The sequence below is a fragment of the Physcomitrium patens genome, chromosome 18, assembly GCF_059467195.1.
Source record: "Physcomitrium patens ecotype Gransden chromosome 18, ASM5946719v1, whole genome shotgun sequence".
In the NCBI taxonomy this organism is placed as follows: Eukaryota; Viridiplantae; Streptophyta; class Bryopsida; order Funariales; family Funariaceae; genus Physcomitrium; species Physcomitrium patens.
In genome coordinates, this window is record NC_143427.1 from 15,983,100 (window position 1) to 16,008,212 (window position 25,113).

General features: G+C 30.8%; 1 protein-coding gene across 5 annotated transcripts; it reads left to right on the forward strand.

Annotated features, from left to right (window-relative positions):
* Positions 1–3,932: 3,932 nt before the first annotated feature.
* LOC112295402 (uncharacterized) lies at positions 3,933–7,624 on the forward strand. 5 transcript variants are annotated; one of them, XR_016498390.1, is made up of 3 exons: positions 3,933–4,517; positions 4,679–6,537; positions 6,902–7,624. XR_016498390.1 is itself a non-coding variant. In XM_024546936.2 (3 exons), the coding sequence occupies exon 3, from the start codon at positions 4,800–4,802 to the stop codon at positions 6,420–6,422; it is 1,623 nt and encodes a 540-aa protein (XP_024402704.1). In that variant the 5' UTR covers positions 4,015–4,155; positions 4,290–4,531; positions 4,679–4,799; the 3' UTR covers positions 6,423–6,792. The 5 variants fall into 5 exon arrangements, 4 of the variants coding, with proteins under 4 accessions (XP_024402704.1, XP_024402703.1, XP_090100576.1 ...); XM_024546936.2 differs by lacking the exon at positions 6,902–7,624 and having other exon boundaries at positions 4,015–4,155; positions 4,290–4,531; positions 4,679–6,792; XM_024546935.3 differs by lacking the exon at positions 6,902–7,624 and having other exon boundaries at positions 4,016–4,155; positions 4,290–4,517; positions 4,679–6,792.
* Positions 7,625–25,113: the final 17,489 nt, after the last annotated feature.

Sequence of the window (25,113 nt, forward strand, 5' to 3'; positions counted from 1 at the left end):
AGTGAGAATATTAAAGGTTAAAAGTTAAAATTAAAATTTATTAGCCAAAAAGTGAAATTTGGAGCTTACCAGTCACTGTGAAGATGATAGTAAAAATAGCGTGAGAGAGGTGAAAGCGAAGGTACCTTGACAACACGTAAGGATTGAAGGCAGCAACCCCCTTCTACTCCAAAATTTGCCAAAATTTGTAATCAGATTCAATTTGAATGATTTTTAGCTTATTGCAAGGCTGACTTGAAGACGCTTTTGATCCAACGATCTTTGTTGCAATCTAATGATCTAGTCATGAGAATTCCTCCTTTGAAGTTGAGTGATCGAAACTACTGTGGTGACCAACCCTCTTCACTTAGAAATTCACTAGAAATTCAGAATATTTTCGAATTCAACAAAACTTGTGCTTTTCAGAGCTTAGCTTATAAATCTTGATGCTCCCAAAATTTCAAAAAAATCCAATCACCAGGAACTGAGAAATGCCTTTCCAAACTTGATTGATTCAAACTGCAAAGATAGCCGACTCCTTCAAACTCAAAAATTCACCAAAAATTCCTTCTTACTCCAAATCAAGCAAGTCTTATTTTGTTGAAAAGCTAAAAACAAAAGCTACAACTACTCAAAATATCACATTGAAAAAACAGAAATTGAGTGACTAATTGAAGAAAATCCGAAGCCCTTGAAACCCTTGGGGTATTTGGAAGGCCGAGGAGATATCTACCTCAATGAAACATATTTTAAAAATTAATGACCATCCTTCACAATGAAAAATCCATACATACACAATCACAAGGCTCAAAATGAGAATTAAAATCTAAATAAAATTAAGATTAGGGTTTCAGCCAAATTTTGGCATGGCTCCGTCCTTCATCCAAAAGAGGAGAGAGAGGGCTTGGAAAACCAAGCCTCTCTTATACAATTGAGTGGAGGCTTGTAGAAAGGTGGCTACATCTCCACCCTTGATTTTTATGATCCCTAATCTAGATCTATGGCCTTCATTCATCCAAGAGCCAATCTCGTTACCAAGGCTGATGGCTCTTGTAAGTGGTCAAGAAAGCATTTTTTTTGTAAATCTAACTTCACTACTGTGTTCAAAACATCTTTTTAAGCTAAGATCGACTACTCACATGCTCAACTATAATTTTCATGGAAGTTTTTCCTTACAAGGATCTTGGCAATTTTTGTGAAATTCTTCAAAATGAGAATTTCATTGCTTCTCTTGTATTTTGAAGGAGAGGTTGCTGATCTTGTTTTCTTCACTCCACGAGGTAAATCCGGTGCCACCATTGCATTAAAAAGACTCCCATTAAGTAGAAGAACCACCATGCTGCTTAAATTTGTCGAATTTGGAGGAAAATCCAAAATTACCATTGCTAACTTCTCTAAATCTTTTAGAGAATTATAATTCCAACTCCTAAATCATGTGAATGATTATAGATGCATTCATAGGCTTTTAGTCAACCCTTATAGTAATGATTAACAACCTCTAAATTATTAAACTAACTAAGTTGCTATTCTAATTTTCTAACTCTTATCACTTTAGTCCTAATTAACCTAATTCAAGGAATTAAGCTATGATTTATACCATCAAAGGTTGTAATCCTAAAAATTCTATAAAACTAAATTCTACTTATATAAATCCTAATCTAACATGTTTAATTATCATAAAATAGGAAAATAATAAAAATTTAAATTTTAGAGTATAATTGAGAGCTTACATGTGCTTAGTATTTTTTTTATATTTATGTTGTAAGTTTGAACTTGATCTAAAAATTTCTTTAAAGATTGCTAGAATTCAAACATACTTGGATCTTAGGAATTAGAGTTTAGAAGATAAGTAAGTATTTCTAATATATACAATAATTTATAAATTAGATTAAGTTAAAAAAAACTCACAATAGTAGTTGACTTGATTTTAATAACTTTGCAAAGTCTGATAGTAATGAATTTGTACAATTTAAAGATATTAGCACTAGAAGATGGCACCAAGATTGGAGAAGGAGGCTAATCAATACCTAAGTAGATTTTAGGGTTTATCTTCTACTTGGTAAGTTTAATCTTCTTCAAATTGATTGTACTTATTTTCAACTTAGTAATTAAAAGAAGTTCAAATTTTGAGTTGAAATTAATGATTAGATTATTAATTATTAAAGTTATAATTTTCTATAGGATTTGTTATGAATTTTTTTAAAACTTAAGGTTTGATCAAGATTTGATTTAGATTTGGTTTAGAATTTTATTAGAATTTTTTTAGGATTTAGTTAGGATTCGATTAAAATTTGGTTTAAAATTAGGATTTGGTTTAGGATTTAGGATTTGGTTAGGATTTATTTAAGATTTTTATTTTTGATATTTTTTTAGGATTTATATTTTATTATTATATATATATATTTTTTAAGGTTAATTTATAATTTTTTTAAGCCTTCTTTTAAATTTGATTAAAATTTGATTACCATTAATAAGATTTAATTGGAATTTATTTAAGATTCTATTAGAGTATTAGATCCTTGTTGTTGCAATTTCTATTTCACCTTCTATAGCTAGGTACTTGATGCATTTTCAAGCAAAATTCATTGAAATGACAACAAAGGCAAAGAAGTTGTATGCATCAAATTTCTCTTTTGTCACTCCTCCATAGCTACCAATCTATGAGCTAGTAAGTCCATTATTAGCCTATTGTGCCTATAAATGAGGAATTAATGGAATCTATACAAAATTAGAAGGCACTCTAGGTAGTTGCACATTGTACTTATGTTGTAATGGTTGATGAGGGCTATTAAATTTTAAAGGAGTGGAAGAACTTGCATATTGTAAGAGGGTTGTATAGCTAAGCAACAAGCTTCTTCTTGAAGCAAGAGGACACTAAATAAAAATGGCAAGCATTGATTGCACTATTTGTAATATTGAAGCTCTAAACCTTCTATCACTATTACCAAAAAGTGTTGAAGAGGACCCACCAATTTCTTCATGACACCTAAATTAGGCCCCAATTACACTTTAAAAAAAATAGTTGTGATATCTTATCAGATTGAAGGATAGATTTGATATTATCAAGAATACATGGATATTCTTGATATTTCAACATATATCAAGAATATATGTGATATTTTTCTAATTTAAATAAACATTTTTAAAAAATATAAAAAATATGAAGATAAGTTTTTTTAAAAAATATATTAAAATACATGAAGGATTTTTTCTACCTAAATGGAGATAGAAGATCTTGGAACTTTAAAATTTATATGGATGTAAGTTAAAAAAATACAAATGTTTCTCTCTTTTATATTTTTAAATTTGAAGCAAATCATGAAGAAGATGTATTCTATGTTAGACTATGCAAAACATTCTTGCACTGATATTACATCTTTTAAAAACATTGCAATGAACACATAAGTCTTTCCTAAGTTATAGTTTAGTACATTAAATTTACATTTCAAAAAAAGGAAAAGAAAAAGAACATATTAACAATGATGTCATCTTGATATTTTCTATAAAAAAGTGAAAGTGGTGAACAAAAAAACTGAAAATGACTATGACCGCAATCAGAGACAAAAGACAAAAAAGAAATAAAAGAAAATTACCTACACCTAACTAAAAGAAGGCCAGACAACCACACCAACTTGGTGAAGAAGAAGAAGAAGAAGAAGCATAGGGAATTCAGTCTAGAATGCAGTGAGAATACAAGGGTACACTTGTTGGGGAGGCAGGGAATGAAGACACAAAGCTGACAAAAGGGGCACAAAGGGAGAGAGAGAGAGAGGCAAGAATGAGGAACAGTAGCAGGGAGAGGAAAGGAAAGGAAAGGAAAGGGAGGGTGAGTGAGTGAGAGTGAGGCTGGGGACATGGTAACTCCCCCACCGCCACTCGCGACCCAGTTTTTTTACACACTTCTTTCGTGAGTTGGGCGTAGCGACATCACCGCTGCCATGTCTCGGAGCGCGGGCTGCCCCTCTCTACGATGTCCCCGCTTCGAGGTCCAAGTCGTGATCTAGGAAATAAAAAGACGGGGATACAGCACCATACACAGACAGGTCGATGCCCTCTCACCCATACTCCGTTCTGCTTGAGCTATTACCGACCAGTCAGCTAGCCAGCCAGAGAGCCTATTCCATCCAACCATCTTCACCTTCGCCATCTTCTGGAACGTCATCGCCCCATCCCGTGGTACCACTGCGGTGCATGTAAATGGAGTACTTAGCATTCTTACTCACAGTTGTCGCTCTCAGCTTGACAAATGCGCTAAGCCTCTGTCGCTGGACACCTATCGTTGTTTGATTTTCGTGTTTTTGTTGTGTTAGGTTTTTGGGGTTGCAAGGCACTTTCAAGCAAGTGGAGCTGGATGCCTACGTTCAGAATAGTGAATCACCACTATTTGCAACTGGTTCAAATTTCAGATTAGTGCCGTCGGAACGGAACTTGGAAGGTGCATCCTCATAGACAGCTAAAACGCAGGTGCAGGAGGAGGAGCGGAGGGACCGACTGGACGACACGGGTTTTGCCGAAAAACGGCTATTTTCGAGGCAGAGGTGCCTTGCCTTCGGTATTCTCTGTTGTCGACAGAAATTCGCAAGTTTGTAGTTCAACACTATTAACCTAATCAGGAATTTTACAGGCCACGGGGGTAGTTCTGTTGTTTTTATTAAGCATCTAGGCTTCTCTTACAAGCTGATGCTTTTAATTTTGGCAGCTTGTGAATTCAAATCCGAAATGCTTTGATCATCGACGAAGTTGTTCACACCCGAAAGGCTTTCTTCTAGTCGAGGTGATCTGAAGAGAGCTGTCTACGAGTCCTTGTGACACCTCGAAGTATGTCCAATTTGATGACTGAGTTCGATGCTGTTATAGTCGGAGCAGGCATTGCGGGGCTCTACCAGCTCTACCGGCTCCGAAACTTGGGCTTGAGGACCCACGTCCTAGAGGCGGAGAAAGAGGTTGGTGGCACTTGGTATTTAAACAAGTACCCCGGGGCACGATGCGACATTAAAAGTATCATGTACTCGTACTCGTTCTCCCCGGAGCTGGAGCAAGAGTGGAACTGGTCGGAGAATTACTCCAACCAACCAGAGATTCTACGCTACATCAACCATGTCGCAGACCGCTTCGATCTCCGCAAGGATATCACGTTTAACACGCGCGTCACGGGCGCACTCTACAACGAAAGCAGTAAACGCTGGGAGGTTCACACCGATCAGGGGAAAACAATCCGGACGCAATTCCTCATTATGGCAACAGGATGTCTGTCAACGCCAAAGCAACCCGAGATACCGGGCATCGAGAAATTCCAAGGCTCATCGTACTACACGGGCCGCTGGCCTGACAAACCAGTTGATTTCACCGGCAAACGCGTCGCTGTAATCGGCACAGGATCCTCGGCTGTGCAGAGCATCCCTATCATCGCCCAACAAGCATCCCAACTGACAGTTTTCCAACGCTCGGCAGCATGTTGCGTCCCAGGTTTAAATTACAAGCTCACTGCAGATGAAATTGCTGCCTCGAAGGCGAGCTACAGCACATTGCGCAAGGCGCAGCGCGAGTCCCCCGGTGGCTTTGTCGATGAAAGGGGTTCGAAGAGTGCCCTCGAGGATAGCGAGGAAGATCGCCAGGCCAGGTACGAAATGCTCTACCAAAGAGGCACTTTGGATGCTATCATTGTTTGTGCATACAACGACCTCGTGATCAACAAGGAAGCTAATGACACTTTCAGCGAATTCATCCGACAAAAAATTCGTTCAATCGTCAAAGACCCTGTAGTCGCCGATTCGCTTTCCCCACGCGGCTATGCAGTCGGTACCAAGCGTATCTGTCTCGACTACGGATACTACGAGACCTTCAATTTGGACCACGTCCACTTGGTGGACCTAACAAAGACACCGATTCTCGAGATGACGGAGAAAGGCATTCGGACTTCTGAGAAAGATCATGTGTTCGACGCAATCGTGTACGCTACTGGATTCGACGCCATCACTGGCACACTGACACGAATCGGGATACAAGGGAAGAACAAGCTCTTGCTCAAGGACAAGTGGGCCAAGGGGCCACGGACTTACTTGGGAATCGCCATCGCCGAGTTTCCGAACCTCTTCACTATTACGGGACCGTTCAGCCCGAGCGTTTTTACCATCATGACGGTGGCGATTGAGCAGCACGTGGACTGGATCACCGATTGCCTCAAATATCTGCGAGAGCATGGAGTTGAGGAGATCGAGGCTACAGTCGAGGCTGAGGATGCGTGGGTGGAGCATTCCCTTGCGGTTGCGAATATGACCTTGTTTCCGAAAACAGCTTCCTATTACACGGGAGGGAATGTGGAGGGCAAACCGTTTATGCTCTATCCATACGTTGGAGGTTTAGCTAATTATCGCCAAGTTTGTGATGGTGTTGCCGCTAAGGGATACGAGGGATTCAAGCTGAAAACCAAGGGCATTGTTTAATGAATACATGCTTCGCGCAAGCCCCAAATGTATAGAGATAGACTAGGCAGCGATTGAGAACCTCGTTGCAAGCATGCAGCTATACCTCAACTGCATCTGAACTGGACATATTCTGGTCAGTTTCTCTTCCGAAATCCAGCTGTCCCTTCACACTGTTGAGTTGATGATTTCCGAGTTCAATTGTGACACACGATGGAAGTGAGAAGGATAACAAACTTGAACCCATAATCTGGCCTATCCACACCCAAGAGCATGAGAAGAAAGGCTTCCGATGCTGTCCAGGGTTGGAGAGTATGCATCGATGCAGCAACACACAGCTTGCCTTCACGAGGTTTTGTAATAATGCCACAGTAAAAACCATGTTTGTTCACTTCGTCTCTGCACTGTTTCGTCTGACACCATGACGAAGGCTCGCTTTTAGCTTTCCTGCATCACATCGATCCTGTGCTGACGTTCCTATTCACTCCATGTGGCTACAGCTTGGTCTTCAATGGCATCCATTGACACGAAGAAGCGACGGTGTACATATATATCTGCACTCATCCACCACCACGATGCGCTGATACGGACCACAACTTCCATCTCAATGAACCCACAGATATCAAAGTGCCAAATTCATAGGGCACCCTCAACTACTCGTCTTACAATGGGATACGAATGTCCTGCTCGTGACGACACAACTGGACACAACGTAAGACAAGGAACCAACAATATGCAAGCAAAAGTCTACACAACCAACTGAACAAGACAAAGGGACTCCACTGGATCAGGCGTCTGTTTGTCAAGCAAGACGTGACAAAACATGGCGGTCTTACATTCATGGACTAGAATTGATGCCATACAGTGGCAGATCTATCCGGCCATTTCGAATCACCTGCAAGAAAACAGAACATTACAATTTTTGGTTGCGCGTGTAACATGGTTGGTCCCTGACAACAGCCCTGCAACCTACAAACTGTGAATCAAAGGACCTGAAGCAACGATATAGTAGCACAAGTAGCTGTCAGATGACAATGCTTGGTAGCTGTCTGAGCTTTTGTTACGTCGCTCCATAACAGGCAAATATTTCTTAGATTGCCCTTAAATATTGGCAGTGGAGGCTTAAGAATAAAAAGTTTCAATAATAATTATAAATGGGCAATTAAACACGTTTTTAAAAATAATTTGGTAAAAAGAGCCATTTGGATATATTTTTTCATTCATTACCGTGTATCATTTGGATACTTATTCCTCAATGGCCCAACATTAACTCTAGAGACTATTGCTGTTGGATGAGGAAGCTTTTTAGTATCACAAAGGTTTGAACTCCAAAGGTGGTGGTTGAAAGTAGTGACTATGCAACCATTTTACCTTATTTCTCTAGCCTCTTGGCTTCTTTATTTTTCTTTCTCAACTTGTGAGAGTTCTTCTCTCTTTGTCTTTGGATTTCTAATTTACATAGACAAATATATCAAAGCAACATCAAACTTATCCAAAATCCATATATAGATGAAATAATAAAATAATAAAAAAATGTCAAGTCTCAATTTTAGAGACAAGATTTTAAACTTAATCACACAACTAGAAAGCAGACCTATTGAGCCATAGTAAAATAGATACTTAGGAGGTACCTAGGACTAGATGAAAAACAAAAATCACAAGGCTACTTGTTCCAAACATTTTTAATAAGAATTGAGTGCCTTATTTTTCAAAAGTTTCTTTTTGTTTTTTATTTATTTATTATTATTATTATTGAAGATGCAGCCATCCAACCACTATTTTGATCAAACTGGGGTCTATTTATGATATATATTATTCTATTACACTCTACTATGAATTCTTTAGGAACTTGTATCTCAATATGTAGGCATTCAACATTACTCTTTTCTTCATAGATATCATCTTCAAAATCATTTACCATATCTTTTTTAAGAGTACAACACTACACCTTCTAAACCTCCTTATTTAGTACTATAATTGATTACATTAAACCTTTATATGTCCTTTCTGTGAAAAGCCAACAAATAATGAAGAGGGATTGCAATTTAATATTTGCACAAATTCCCCTCATAGATTGCATTCAAGAACAATGTACATTATCTACAAAAGGATTTAGAATCACATACCAAAGTTGGGAAGCTTGAAAATTTTAAGACTTTTTCTACTATGATTTATGCATGAATAGCTCCAACCCATCTTTTAAATAATTTCTTAATGCTTTTTAAGAAGTTTATAGCAAGTTTATAGCTAATTTTAATTTTTAAGAAGTTTATAGCAAGTTGTTTTTCAACAACATAATGTCTTAGCTATAAAAAATTAAAATTAAAATTAAAAGATTATTTTTAAATTTATAATGAATACGAATCTTTTTTTAATTAGTAGAGTTTTTTTAATATATTTAAATTTATTTAAATTTATATTAATTTTTTGTATTACTTATAAAAATATTAAATTCAATTAGATTATCATTTTTATTGTGTAAGATATGTGGTTTCTTTAGACTTACTGAATGTATCATTTTTGTTTCAAAATTTTTATATTTACATCTTTAAAGAAACTTTAAATGTACTAAAAATTTAAATAAATTTTTATATTTAAGTAGATATCTCAACTACTTGATAAATATAATTGAATATATATTAATTAAATTATTTTGATGTTTATCAATTCTTTGTATTTATCAATATTTTTATTTTCAATTCCAGAATTTAAATATCTATTTATAATATTATATACTTTAAGTAGATGTTTTTTCTTATTATACAAATTAAAATTAGCTATAAGTCTGTACCGTGTAACAAGTATTAGTATCTTGGCCGTGTAATTCTAGTTGAGCTAATAAACAAAGACTTGTTTATTATTATTATTATTATTATTATGCATAGTGTGTCTAATCTTACAAGGTATTGTTTTGTGCTTGCTTGTAATCTCAAAAGCCCAAGTAATAATATTTTTTAACAAATTGTATTTTTTATTTGATGACATACTTCTACTTTGCAAATGTAATTTTATGTATTTTTCACATAATTTAATATTTTTATTTCTTTTACAAATAAAAGATACAAAAAGAGACTTGTGTATTAGGCCATATATATATATATATATATATATGCATGTCTAATGTCAAATCTATAAATTAAAAGACATATATGTATTCAAATTATACAGTTTTAATAATTTTAAAATAAATTAGATTATTTCCAATTAAAAAGAAAATACAAGTTTTTTCTAGTTTTTCTTGTCTTTAAATTTCATCATTTATAATAAACAAGATGGTGCCCATCTTGGGTATTTAGCATTTAAAAATATTTTGAATGCAAACAATCAGTAACGTGCATTTTATTTTATATTCATTTTTATAAAGCTATAATAATCTACATCGTTAACATGTCATTGAAATATTCATCAAATAAAATTAATGTAAATAAATGATACACTAGAATATTAGTATTAAATATAGAATCTATAGGTATGCATTTATTCATTCCATATTTTAAAACTATTTAACTTTAATTAATTCAAAATTTGATATAAATAAATAATCATTATAATGATTGTAATCACTAAAAATTATTAGTTTTTTTTTGTAAAAAAAATCTATAAAAATTTAATATAAAATACCATAATTTAAGATAAGATCACACCTTTCTATAGCTAAATTATCAATATATAAGATATTTAGAAATACCTTAGCAATCTTAAAAAACCTAAAAAATATTATCACACTATATACAACTTCAAATAAATCTTTAAAAAATCTAATTACACCTCTATAAAATCAAAAGAAATTTTAAAGAAATAAAAATAAAAACCCTAAAAATATATAAGAAAATTCAATGAAATTACAAATAAGTCTTAAATAAATTCTAAATAAATTCTAAATTTATCCATAGATCTACTACAAAATCCATATAATTTACCAAAATTAATTCACTTTTGTATTCAATATAAAACAAAATCACCTAAAACAATCTTAACTTTGCAAAGCTCCTACGAAGTCAATATATATTCAAATCCTTCAAAAGAAAAAAAAAATAATAGAAACCCTATTAAGTTTCTTTTAAAAAAAATACACTTCAATTAATAAAAAGAATGCCATTTGGTAAGAACTCATGGTTATGTGTCTCAAAATCTAGTTTTGACTTTGAATAATGATCAACCTTCTATGGATATTAATCTAAGATTTATCTAAGTACTTTTTGTTAATTGTTATTCTTTACTTCTATATAAAGATGTTTCTAATATTATTATAATATACATAATTTTCTGTTGTTTATGGTCCTACAAAGTAATTAGAAATTATTTTTTTATAAAAAAGATAAGATTAATACTTACTAATTTTTGTACCTCTTTACCTATTATCTATAATTATAAGATAACTTACCACTACATTTTAAAACAAGCTCTTCTATGATATAATACTCTCTTTTCTTGTTTATCTAATAGTTGTGTTCCAACATAACACTATAGATACCTATCTTTTATAAATATAACTTATACTTATAATATCCAATAAGTTATATATATATATATATATATATATATATATAATTCTTTCATATATAGATTAAGATAATATTATCAACTTTAATATTTAGAAAACCTTTAGATTATATATATATGCACACATACAATATTATGAACCCAATACCTTGAAATTATTAAATCAACATCCTCCAACAATCTTTTTGGCACTCCCCTTAAAAACATTCAAAATCAATCTTTTTAAATATACAATTGGTTTCTATAATTAGTTCCAAATATTTTGTACCTTGTAGATCTCCTTCACCGTCCCTCTATAATTTCAAATGAGGATAAATTATGGCTTCATCTGCTCCTAATGTTCATTCATTCATCAACACTATTTTTATTCATATTTAATTTAATTTATTTTTAATCCAATTTGGTATGGAACTACATTTAATCGACCTGGAGCTGTTTTTGCTACATTTCCGTGCAATTGGCCTTTTTGTGTAAAGATTATGGGTGCATTACAAAACTTCATTTATTTATATTTGTATTATTGTTCTCTTATTAATAGAAACCATAGTTGATGGAGGTTTCAAAAGTTAATCAATATTCTTATTTTTTGTATTAGCTCTCTGTTTTTTTATAAAAACATCTTGAGAAGCATTTGAGATATTCATGCGGTTGAAAAGATTATTACATACATGCTTTTCCATTGTATATTTTGAGATATAAATCAAATTATACAGTGGTAGCTTTTATATATATATATATATATATATATTTATCATGCTTGTTTAAAATTTTAAAAAAAATATATTCTTTCATAAAGATTATCATTTCCTAACTATACAAAACTTTAAAATTGTTTTTTGTTTCAATTGTTTCAAAAAATATTTATGTTAAACCCATTAGGCTGGATTTTAAATAAAAATTTAAAATTATATATACATATATATATATATATATATATATATCTATAGTCACATTATGCCACCTCAATCTCTCTAAACTTGCATTGATTGGAAATCAAAGTACTTTAAAGATGCACTGTCTACATGATATATTAGCTTTACTTATATCTGTTTACTGTTTTCAATTTTTCATGCAATATTCTAAAATGAAAAACCATCTAAAATTAACCTAAAATATTAAATAAATGAATAAATAAAACTTTAATCATTCAAAAAGATATATTTTTTAAAAAAATTGGCTCTACCTCTCCCATAAACAATCCTATTTTAGTCATTCATTTTGTTGGAATAAATCAAATTTAAAATTTGGTATAGAATTGCCTTTATTATTCCAAAATTTTACATTCCATAGTTCTAAACAAGGTTTTCTTAATGGTCTTCTAATACTCTTGAATGTGGTAAAATGACAACAATATTACTTTTTAACAGTTATACACATATGCATTAATGAATATACATACACACACACACATATATATATATATATATATATATACACAAATACATGTCCTTTTCTTTTCAAAGTGATATTGATTAGATATTTTACAATCTAAAAGATATCAAGTATAACTCAAAAAACCATATTTTTATAATATGCAACATTCTTAATGTATTTTTGTACAACACACCTACTGTAATGTTCCAAGATTATGACATTGCTGTTAAATTACCTTACTCTTTCAAACCCTCTTAGAATAGTATCAATTTAAGGCATTATACAAAATTTGTCTGTGAAATTCTCTTCTATATGTACACTGAAAATTATATAAAAATAAATAAAAGTTAAACACAAAAAATAAAAAGAAGCACAACAATAATAATTTGGTAAAAGTAGTCTTATATCGCTTCAGAGTTTAATTCTAAAAGTGATGCCGCATTAATACTGTCCTAGATTGAAAAAAAATATATATCAAATAAAATTTCCGATTTACTTGTATTAAAAGCATCTCGTACATTACAGTATCAAAAATAAAAAATTTGTTACAGCATCTTCTGTCAAAAAAGAAGAAGATGGAATCTGATTTATTTATATTTATGGATCCGATTATGTTTTTTTAGCCCAGTTATTTCAAGTCCTAAATTTTTCTATAAAAACCTGTATTCTATTTAATTATATCCTTCTTAACTATATCCATCTTAATAAATAATGTTGTTTTACGTATGGACCTTAAAAATCGCCAAAAGCTGATCAAATTAATTTTGGTCTATTTATATACATATATATATATATATATATATATACATGTACATGTTTATCATTTACATTTTAAGAATAAATTCTTTTACTTCCTTGGTATTTTTTAAGATCATAAACCTAATTAATAAAAAATAAATATTCAATTAAATCTTGTTGATATTATATTTTAATATTTTCACATTGTATAGAATCATGATAGAATAAGAAAATAAAAATTAAACAACCACATTTTATTATATGATACCTTGTTTCATTCATTAGACGACAAAAAAGATATGTGAAATTCTTTCTGTAAATTATCATTTCTATTATTACTAACTTTAATTTTGAAAAAAAATGTATGTTTTATGCTTTTAAAAATAATTTGTATTATAGGAGCTATTTTGATTTAATTATATCTTAATAACCTACAACCATGATTAGCATGGATTATAAAATCAGAAGAATATTATTGATAGTTATTTTCGTCCTGATATGGCTTACACAGTGAACTAGTTTTTAACTTCATGTTTAATAAAAAAATTTAACTTATTTCAGCATTCATTAGTAAATCAACAATCAACATTCAACTATTAAACAATCAATATGCAAAAGATGTTTTTGAGTTTATTTATTTCAATTTCAACAAAACTACTTATTGTGGAAAATTAGAATTCAAAATTTGTTGAGTGCCACTGGATAACATCATCAAGACTAATAACTTGCAATCAAAAACTTTGCAGGACATTGATTTGCTACTAAAGAAGTTATGCTTAGTAACACGTCGACATACTGTACATATGAATAATTAATTTCTATTTAAATATTGAGCGAACCTGAAGAATCATTTTTATGTAGTGAGCGAACCTATGTGAAAAGCTGGTCACCCATACCTGTATTATCACTTCAGAGTAGACATTTGCGACGATCTCATCACCTCATCAATCACCTACTTTAAAGGAAGAAAACCAGTGTCTCCAGGTTGCTTTCAGATTCCAAGACTTAGATGAAGTTAGAATAATTTCTATTCAGCCTAGTAGTTTGACATTACAATGACTCTGCCATCTTCAGGTATCTGGCCTATCACACCCAACAGAACATCACACTTGTTGATTACGCGTGTAACATGGTTGGTCCCTGACAACAACCCTGCAACCTACAAACTGTGAATCAATGGACCTGAAGCAACGATACAGTAATTCAAGTTTCAAAATCTGAGTTAAAGCACCCAGGTGTTAGCGAAACTGCGTTTTTTGCAGCAACTAAGCGATAGATTGCTTCGTTCGATTTTCCTGCACAGCTGGAAATGAAACATCATAACAGATCGCACCAAAACAAATCACACACAAGCATAATTCCTCACAAGGTGGACATTAAAAGGTCATGACGTCCATAATAGACAGACCAGCAGCTGGATGTTCGTAGCGAATTCCCTCCGTCAAGTAGGGACCAAGTCTTTCTTCAAGCTGTAAACTGTCCAGTTGTGGCCTCACGATGCCGGGTCTTGATAATTCTGAAATCCCTGGACCTGGAACCGCAAATGCCAGCCATTCCAGTTAAACTTTTTACTGAAGCCACAGAATCGAGTACGTTGCGTCTGAATTCTTTGATAAAGCTTGAGGATGATCTTCTCGTTCATTATCGCAGCGCGCAACTAACAATATTTACATAGACTCAACATGGTGATACAGTACACGCACTTTGATGATAGCAATTTTCAGTTTCTGTACCGCAGAGATCATACGAAACGTTTGTATTACATTCAGGATCGTAGAACAACTGTAGGCTTTGAAATAAGCCAAGAAAAAGAAATTATAGTCATTTGATTTTTTACAGCATAAAATGATAATTTAGATTCAGATTTTTTAAGTCCTCAAACTGGAGAAATTGAATCACAGCTTAGTTGTTCGAAAGATGAAGCACAAAACTTAGTTGGGCTTCAAATTTTCATCAGAAAAAAAAAAGTGGCCTGGCACACCAGTTTTGAGCATCGGAGATACAATGGTGAATCTTGATCAACACGCACCTGATGGATGATTCAAGTAATGCGTTGGAACGTTGCAAAGTTTAGCATCTATACCTTAATGTGCTTCCTGCAAATAGAGAGCACCCAGTTTACATATTGAGATTATCTTAGTGTGCTTTCGTATCTTCATAGCATACACTTAATTGTACAGAAACTGGAGTAGCATATGTGGAGAACACAAACAAATGATTTCTACATATTCTGATTTTAAGTCTAAACCACATGAAAATAAAATGTCCAACAATAATCATAGAATGTTTTTTTTCTTTTCCATTAATTTCCTGCTTATACTCTTCCAAAAAAATAAGATGAATTCTTTATGAGTAAAGCAACAATGCCACATGTAAGTATTCTACGATTGAACTGAATGACAGCCAAGTAGGCGCAACCATCATGGCACTTAATAGAAACGGCATCTGCTCATTCCTTGAATGCATGAAAAATAATAGTTGATGAGCCTACCAAAACTGCCCTTCACATTAAAAGACAGTACAATGTGGCAGACAAGCTTGGGTGAAATATTTCTAGAGGCAATGAATCAACCAGTTTCTAAGGATCGGTTGGTCAAGGGGATAAACACACCTGCACCCAAAGACCATGTTTGGGAGAGAAATTATCATCCACCAGTTATAATTTATTCAGTGTTTTAATGGAAATGGTTCTTGGTTAAAATGATATTTGCTTTGTTATGAATGCAATAGAACTTGATTTTGGTCTTGTGAACCTTGTGTTACAAAATGCATGGAAAATTTAAGATACAAAAGCAAGATTTGATATTATATTACATTGTATGTTGATAAATAAGTTGGCTTGGTAAAATCTCTTAAAACTTCTCATGAAGCATAGAATAAGTTAGCATCCACGAAATTTTGTTTTTTAAAAAAATCTTGCTAAAAAGTCATAGCACAAAAGAAATTAATTTAATTAGCTATGAGAGAAGAAACACCCAAAGTAGAATTTATTGAAGAGTTCAAGGAATTCTTGATGATGTTCAATATTAGGACTTGTTGTTCCTAAATAAAAGAAATACGTACAATTATTACAATCTCTTGCTTCTTTATTGAGAACTTTTATTATATCACAAGATTCTAATATATATAAAATTCTTTATGATTTTATTTTTAACAATATTTGAAAGAAGCAATGCAGCAACATAGTAATTTTAAGAAAATTTCTAATGGGACATTTAAGTCATGAGTCTTTTTGGAAAGAAATAAAAACAAAAAAAATATTTAGAAATAAATAATTTTTTTAAAAAATAATAATTCAAGAAAAATATTCTAATACATATATCAAATGGAGTTGAAGGGGCTTATTAAATAAAGTCTCATAAACTATGATTTGTCATCATTGTTGTAAACCAAGACATAAATGATATCATTGTAAAATTCTTCCAAGTAAAAAAAATCACTAATAAATGTAAAAATCAAGCTATTATATTTTTAATTAAAAATTCTATTCTTAATTCAAAAAAATTAGATATATTTTATTTATTTATAATTACTATAAATAAAAAATCTAAATATTCAATTACTTGGTATTTGGATACTAAAGTAATATGCAATATAATACCAATAAAGAAGTGGTTTACATCATATTAGATTTTTTTAAAATAAAAACATATTTAAAAAATATTAAAAATAAAGCTTACATAAGTACTAAAATAAAAATATAAATAAATCCTAATGTAATTCTAAAAAAATTCTAAATAAATACTAATTAAACCTTTACCAATTCCTAACACATAATAAAAATTCAATAATTAATAATAAAACCATTAATTTCAACTTAAGTTTTTTATACCTTTCAGTCTATTTGTTAAAAACAAGCACAATAATTTGTGTAAATTTGATTTGTATAGACTTGATTTCAAACGTTTGTACAAATTTATGTAGACTTGATTTCTAACATTTGTGTAGGCTTGACATAGTCCATACAAATTTACACAAATATTAGAAATTTGTATACATTGTGTGAATTTGTATAGACTTGATTTCTAAAATTTGTTTGAATTTTTACAAAAATTCAATAATTTAAGAATGAGATATTGGCACTACGAGCTCAATAACAAGATTGAAAAAGAAGGCCACCTAATATCCAAGTGGATTATGTTACATTTCTCTCAATTAATAAATGCAATTGATTTCATTTTTCTTGTATTTTTTTTTAATTGAATTTTTGAAAAGTGTATAAATTTTGAATTGATATTAATGGTGAGATCATTAATTCTTAAGGTTTTAATTTACTACAGGATTTTTTAAGAGTTTATTTATGATTTAGGATCTGATTAGATTTAATTTAAGGTTTAGAATGTACTTAGGACTTAATTAAAATTTAATTAAGATTTGATTAGAATTTTTTTATGATTTTATTTTAGAATTCAATTAAGATTTGATTTAAGATTTAATTAGGATTTTATCAAAAAAAATTCTAAGATTTAGTTAATATTTAGGATTTGATTAGACTTTGGTTAAAATTTGGTTTAGGTTTCATTAAGGTTTGGGCTAAGATTTAGTTAAGATTTAGAATTTGATTAAGATTTTTTTAGGATTTATTGATGATTAAGCAATAATCCCTAATTTATAAGCACTTGAGCACTCCTTTCTTCATATCTCAAAAATCCAAAATTTAAATGCCAAAAAAATTGTACAAAAAACTTATTAATATGATTATACATATTTTTGGAAATTTTGAACCAAAACTTCATCAAATTGCTCAACATATAGCTCTAAATACAACCACTAGTGAATCAAGTCACTTACTATCCTTAGATTTAAAGTACTGACTTCAACTTCTAATATCTTCTTTATCCTAACTTAGAATTCATCAAGTAATATGCAAAAAGTATAGCCAAGAAAATGTTCTCTCCAATTTTGGTCGCCGATTATTTATTTCTTTCTATAAGCGTGTGTTATGTTCAAAAGAGTGACAATAAGTACAAAATCATCACCTTAGCTTTGAGCGTCTATATCTCTTTCATATAAATTCCAAATTATACAAAATTTATACCAAAATTATAGTCAAAAATCTAAACTTTCTAATTCTAATCTCCAAAGTTTGAATGGCCTCAAAAGAATAAACCTCATTCCTAATAAGGCCTCGGGCAGCCTCCTTGAAGTCCATTGGGCATGATTTTTGGCCAATAGAAATGGAGAATTTCATCATCCATCTCCATTCATCTATGTAGATGCTCTAAATTTTCTTTTTGCTACCAAGATCCCTCTCCAACCCTTTTTCCAATAAGTTTTACATAATATATGTTTTAATAATCAAATAAAAGAAAAAAATATGATTTCAAGAGTCACCAATGTCTAACAAAGGTGGCTCTAAATATATAAAATTATAATCAATATAAAACCAACTTCAGTAATAGTCTTTTAAAACAACCACTTTAAAGTAGTAATCTAACTATATTTTGTGACTAACTAAAATCTAATAATGTGGCTCTCACCACATTATATAATAAATTATATATTAAATATTTAGGTGCATTATTTTTACATAGTAGCCAAACTCCAACATGACACCATGCGGCTCAAATCTTACGTAACTCCTAATAAAGGTCCTATTTTTTCTTCAAATCCCTCACCTTAATTTATAATAGAAGTTTATTTAGGACCAAAAAATCACAAAATCTTAGATTTGTTAGATTGAAGAGCCTCAACATGTTTTATAGATGAAGATTTTGTCAAAAAAGAAAAAATAGTGTAAGTTAAAAAAACTAAACGTATACATGCAAAAATCATAGATAGTTATTTGCTATTCTCTCGAGATGTTATACATAAGATTTTTCTTTTAGATATAGCAATTAAAGATTATAATAGCATAGTAATATTTAATATAATAAGATCTTTGTTCAATTCGATTATTTTAGGATTATCTTGATTAAAAAAATATAATCTTTAGATGGATTGGATTTCTTATAACCTTAATTTTTCTAATAATTCAATCTAAAATTTTGTTACTCAAGTAAAAATACATAAGTTTAGTACATCCAAAACCTTACTAGTAAGTTTAAGAGCTTTTACGCATGCCGCAAAAGAAAGATTATCTTTTGCTTTGTAAGCCATATCCATTTCTAATAGTAAAAAGACATCAAGTGGTATTTCTAGCGAATATTAAGATTTCTAAGACGTTTTTAAAAAGAAAATTAGATATATTGTTTCAGATCATTGTCCTTATGATTGTTCCATTGATCTTCACAAAGGAGCTCGACCACCATTTAAACCAATCTATAGCCTATTATAAAATGAGTTGGCTGGATTCAAGAAATACATTGATGAAAACTTGGCCAATAATTTCATATGTAATTCTAAATCTCCACCCAAGGCTCGTATGTTATTTGTAAAGAAAAAAGATAGATATCTGTAAATGTGTGTAGACTATCAAGGACTCAATAAGATCACCATCAAGAATAAATATCCTCTATCTTTGATTTCAAGACTTTTTGATCAATTCAATCAAGCAAAGATCTATACAAAAATAGATCTATAAAGAAAATATAATATAGTACCCATTAAAAAAGGAGATGAATGAAAAATTATATTTCAAACCAAATAAGAGTATTCTATATATAATTTCATGCCTTTTGGATTCACAAATGCACAAATTATTTTTTAACATTTAATGAATGATGTCTTTTATGAGTTTCTTAATGATTTTATTATTTATTAATTGGACGGCATCTTAATCTACTCTAAGAACATAGGAGAGTATGAAGTTCATATTCATCGTGTGTTACAAAAACTTAGAGATGGAAGATTATATACTAAGTTAGAAAAGTATGCATTCCATACTATTCAAGTTGACTTTCTAGGATATATCATTTCCAACAAAGGATTAATGATAGATCCAAAGAACTTCCAAACTATCATGGATTGAAATATTTTAATAATAGTAAGAAACATGCATTGTTTTTTAAACTTTTCCAATTATTATTGGAACATTATCAAGAATTTTTTTGAAGCTGCAGTTCTACTTACATATTTGACTAATGAAAAAAAAAAAAAAAAAAAAAAAAAAACTTGAGTGGAATAAAAAAGCCAAAGCATTGTTTGAGGCTTTAAACAAAGAATTTACTTGTACACCAAACTTATATTGTGTTGACTTCTCCAAAAAAATTTCATGGAAATAGATGCATCACACTTTGCCTTATGTACAATATTATCATAAATGAAAGTAGATGACAAATTCCATCAAATAGATTTCTATTCCAAAAAAAATTCAGCAATCATTATAAATTATGAGATCCACAAGAAAGGACTCCTTGCAATTATAGATTCATTTCAAGAATGACATTATTATTTAGAAGGTGCCTTGAGTTTAGTCATCATGTATATAAAATACAAGAACCTTGAATATTTCATGTTAATATGTGTTTTAAATCATTGCTAAGTTCGTTGGAGCATGTGCTTATTAAGATTTGATTTCAAGATCACTTATCGATCCAAAAAATAAGAAAGTTTATTGGATGCCTTTTCTAGATGTTTTAGCTTATACCAAAAAAAGAAGATGTATCTTTTAATCAACAAAGAATAATTCTTTTGAAGCGAGATCATTTTCACCTTCGAGCAATAAAATCAACATTAATTGTTGATTTCCTTTTTGTCAAGAAAATTCAATAAAGTATATCCTTTGATCTTCTTATTTATTATATTAAAAATAATTCTTATAAGTTTCATGATACTTTCAAGTTCAAGTTCAAGAACAATCTATTTTATTTTGAAGGATGATTATAAATTCTAAAAAATAGGGCATGATTAAGTGTTCTTCAAACTCATCATGTCTTATCAACAACGATATATTTTAGATAAAATAAGACTTTGGAACTAATATCGAGAGATTTTTAGTGGCGTCAAATGTAGAAGGCAATAAAAGACTTTGTACAATCATGTCATATTTATTCAAGATTCAAAACTCCTCTCCATCAATCTTATAAATTTCTTCAGCTATTACTTATTCCAAAACAACTATGGTCTTTTCTTTCCATAGATTTTATTACAGATCTTTCAATCTCAGATTTGTATGATTCTATATTTGTGTTAGTAGAATTTTTTACTAAGTTGATACATTTTTTATCATTTATAAAATCTATCACAAAAGAAAAAATACATAAGCTTTTTTTTTAATAACATCTATTGCTATCACGGATTACCTAAAGATATTATATCGGATATGGAGACTCAATTTATATCAAGATTTTGGAAAACCATTTTTAAGATTTTAAAGGTAGATATTAACTTCTCTTCAGATTTTTATCCTCAAATTGATGGACAACGGAATAAGTGAATCAAATTTTGGAGTAGTACTTGAGATATACCATTAATTATTATTAAGATGATTGGACAACTCTTTTACCATTGGCAAAATTTTCATACAATAATTCGGTACATTCTTCTATTCAATAAATATCTTTCTTTACCAATTATGGTTATCATCTACAACTTGATACTTTTGACTTTTCAAAAGTTGATAATCCTACAAACAAAGACTTATCAAATTCTTTGTCAGAGCTACATATAACAATGAAGGTATAATTAAAGAAAGCTCAAGAACAAAAAATAATTAATATAGATGCTTATCGCAAGGAACAACCACAATTCAACATAGGTAACAAGATATGGTTACTTTGTTGTAATATTAAGATTACTTGTCCTAGTGACAAGTTGGATTATTATAGGCTTGAACCTTTTCTTATTATTGAATAAGTCAATCTTGTTGCTCATCAATTATATCTACCAGAGTCTATGGAAATCTACTTGGTGTTTCATATGTCTTTTCTTGAGTCATATAAAATAGTGAATATGTCATGAAAGAAGACAAATGCCACCTCTTCTTATAGAAGTGAGTAATAAATAAGAGTTTAAGGTGGAAGAAGTCTTAGATTCAAGGTGGCACCGAAATAGGTTCGAATATCTTTTTAATTAGTATAGATATGATATTAATAAACACACATGGGAGTCATAAAAGAATATTGTAAATGCAGCAAAGAGAGCTGAAGCTTTTCATTGACGATATCCATCAAAATCAAGATGAAGAATAGCAAATCTTTGCTATAAGAGAAATAAAATCAAACAAAGATAACACTTTATTTTCTATCCTTCTTTGCACCTTTTATGTATTTGTAACGCTAAAGAGATGGAGAACTAACAACCAGCACATTCAACTCATGAGCTTTCATTTCTTGATTTACCAGATGAGACATTGTGATTATCACAAAATCACGTAATCAAAATAAAGATCCTCAAGAATAATATGTCCTTCTTCAAATAGATGGCGAGATACAACATATTTGGTATCACAAACATAGAAAAAAATTTTGATATTTGGTAATTTTATTAGAGGTAGGAACAACTCGTGACAATGTTCCAAATGTTTTATTTGAAGGAAGTTACAAAGACCTCAACAACGATCAAATAACATGGTAGTCTTCTTACCTTGATAACGGATACTATCAATAATTAAGAAGACTTGTCAATCATCTTCAAAGAAAATAATAATCAAAGTATGTAGCAAATACAATTTGCCACATCTTGGATTTCATCAACACATGATGAACGCTCCTTATAGAACTTATATCTAGAAGAGGAGATAATGTCATGGATATATGTAGGTATTCTAATAAATATCTATATGATTAAGTAAAAGTATATAAAAATAGACAAAAGTAAATCAATTTCATAATACCTTCTAGAGAAGCTTCTTAAAAGCTTCATAGACACTACTTTGAATTTACATGTGTTTGTAATTGATTGATAGATTAGAAACTTAGTCAATAAGTTAACTACATATTGATAGCTTGTGGAATAAGCTAACTATGTGGGACACATATAAAAAACTTACCTTATAAGTTAAGATATGTGTCTTGTAAAGTCAACACATTTTGGAGATCTTATAGGACATTGCCACGTAGCTCCTAATTAAGAGTATATAAGGAAGCAAGAGTGAAGCCTTCTTTACTCTTATCAATGGCTTTCTAGTCTTTAGACTTCTTTCTAGATTTTTTAGTGTTCTTATTTTTAGTAATAGCCATTCTAGTTCAATAATATATTATCTTTGAGTGATTTTGTAATTCTTTTTAGTGTCATAAGAGTGTATTGAGGATTTTTTTCTTTGAGATTTATGTCCTTGATAATAGCATATAAATAAGAAACTTACTTTACAAGTTTAGATATATATCTTGCAAATTAGACACATGTCAAAAGTCCTATAGAACGTCACCATATAACTTTTAATAAGATAGTATATATAGAAGCAAGAGTGAAGCCTTCTTCATCCTTGTCAATATCATTTTAGTCTTTAATCTTATTTCAAGACTTATTAGTCTTTTTGTCTTTGCCAGTAGTCATTCTAATTTAATATTATACCATATTTTGAATAATTTTTAGTCTTTTTGAGTAACAAAAGAGTATATTGATCTTTTAGTTCTTTGAAATTCATGTCCTTGATAGAGATAGAAAGAAAAGAAGAATATAAGTATATCTTTATAATTCTAAAATATATATATATATATATATATATATATATATATCAATCTCGTCTTTTATCACAGGTCATACAAGACTCATTCATTCTTTGTTGATACTACAACAATAATCCAACATAATACAATGCCATTATTGCATTATGACCTCCTTTAAAACAACATCATTTCAAGTCCTTACTTCCAAATTGTGACTATTTTCAATTTGCATCAATTAGGTGGAGATTTTTACTATGCTATTAACAGTTCTTCATAGTGGTGTTACAATCATGTGGTGGTACTAGCTAGCCTTTATTCTTTATACTATTGGAACTTTTTACTTCCTTATGTCCCTCATCTTTGCCTTTGAAAAAAAAAAAAAAAAAAAAAAAAAAATGTTAGATCTTTCTATTTTATGTATTATATGTCTTGCTATTGATAGCTCACAACTCTCTTTCTTTCATTTGCTAGAAATTTTTTAAATCAATGAAGTAAAGCATCTTTAACTCCTTCATTGTAGTTGATTCTCTTCAAACACTATAAATCACTACCAACTTAATTCAATATTATTCTTCATTTGCACATCAAACTTCTTTCATTAAATTGATACTAAATAACTAGCGCTATTATGCTATCTTAAGATCTTTACTTATAAACAAAGTATTGAATGTAGTAAAAAATGATAAAGTGCATTGCTTCTCCAACTCTCCTATCTATTCTACTTTCACCATGATCCAAATCAGTCAGATCCATGCCCTCAATTTGATGTAAGTCATGTTACAATTCCAATACGGCAAGTATAGAGTCTCTTCTTTTTCTTCTCAATCATATTCATATCTACTCAATCTCTATCAATCATATTCATGTCTACTCAATCTCTATCAAGGTCAATTAAAAGAATAACTAATAAGCAAAGGAAAGGAAGAAAGATATCTTTTATTCAATGTCATGGTCACAATCATGTGCCTTATAACTAAAATTTACACATTGGTCATGGAGGTCACAATACTTTGATATCCACCAAAGCTCCACACTACCAAGGTTGCAATCTCAACTTTTATATTCATATTCATCTACATAAGTCACACAAAGTCACACAAAGCATTACGAATTACGAAGTTCACTAGATCATGTATTCGCTAGATCACACGGCAGCAAAACCAGAAGAAGACGAACAAAAAAGTAACAGCTGAAGCCACCGCAAACCTATTTCAAGTCACAGATGCAATCCAATTAATGCTTTCATGACCTCTGGGTAGAAATCATACGTAAATTCTAACCATGGAGGAACATGGACAAAGTAACGACGAGCGTCCACTTCAAATTGCTCAGGGGCAAGAACGATCCTCCACATCCGGAAAGAAAACAACACCTCAATAATCGGGGTAATCAACACGCAGTATGAAAAGATCAGCTGGGCAGATGAAGTGGAATCGAAAACTGACAGCGGTACATACGTAGAGCAGAATCGGTGTCTGAGAGATGGAAATCTGCAGAGCGAGAGAGAGAGAGAGAGAGAGAGAGAGAGCAGCAACGCCAGAGATTGCACAAGAGCGAGAAGCGCAATCAAAAACCTCGACGACGAAACAGGGGAAGCTCTCCGGAAC

Excerpts from the sequence above, each read along its gene's own strand:
- LOC112295402 (XM_024546936.2), top strand. The coding sequence starts at position 4,800 with ATGTCCAATTTGATGACTGAGTTCGATGCTGTTATAGTCGGAGCAGGC.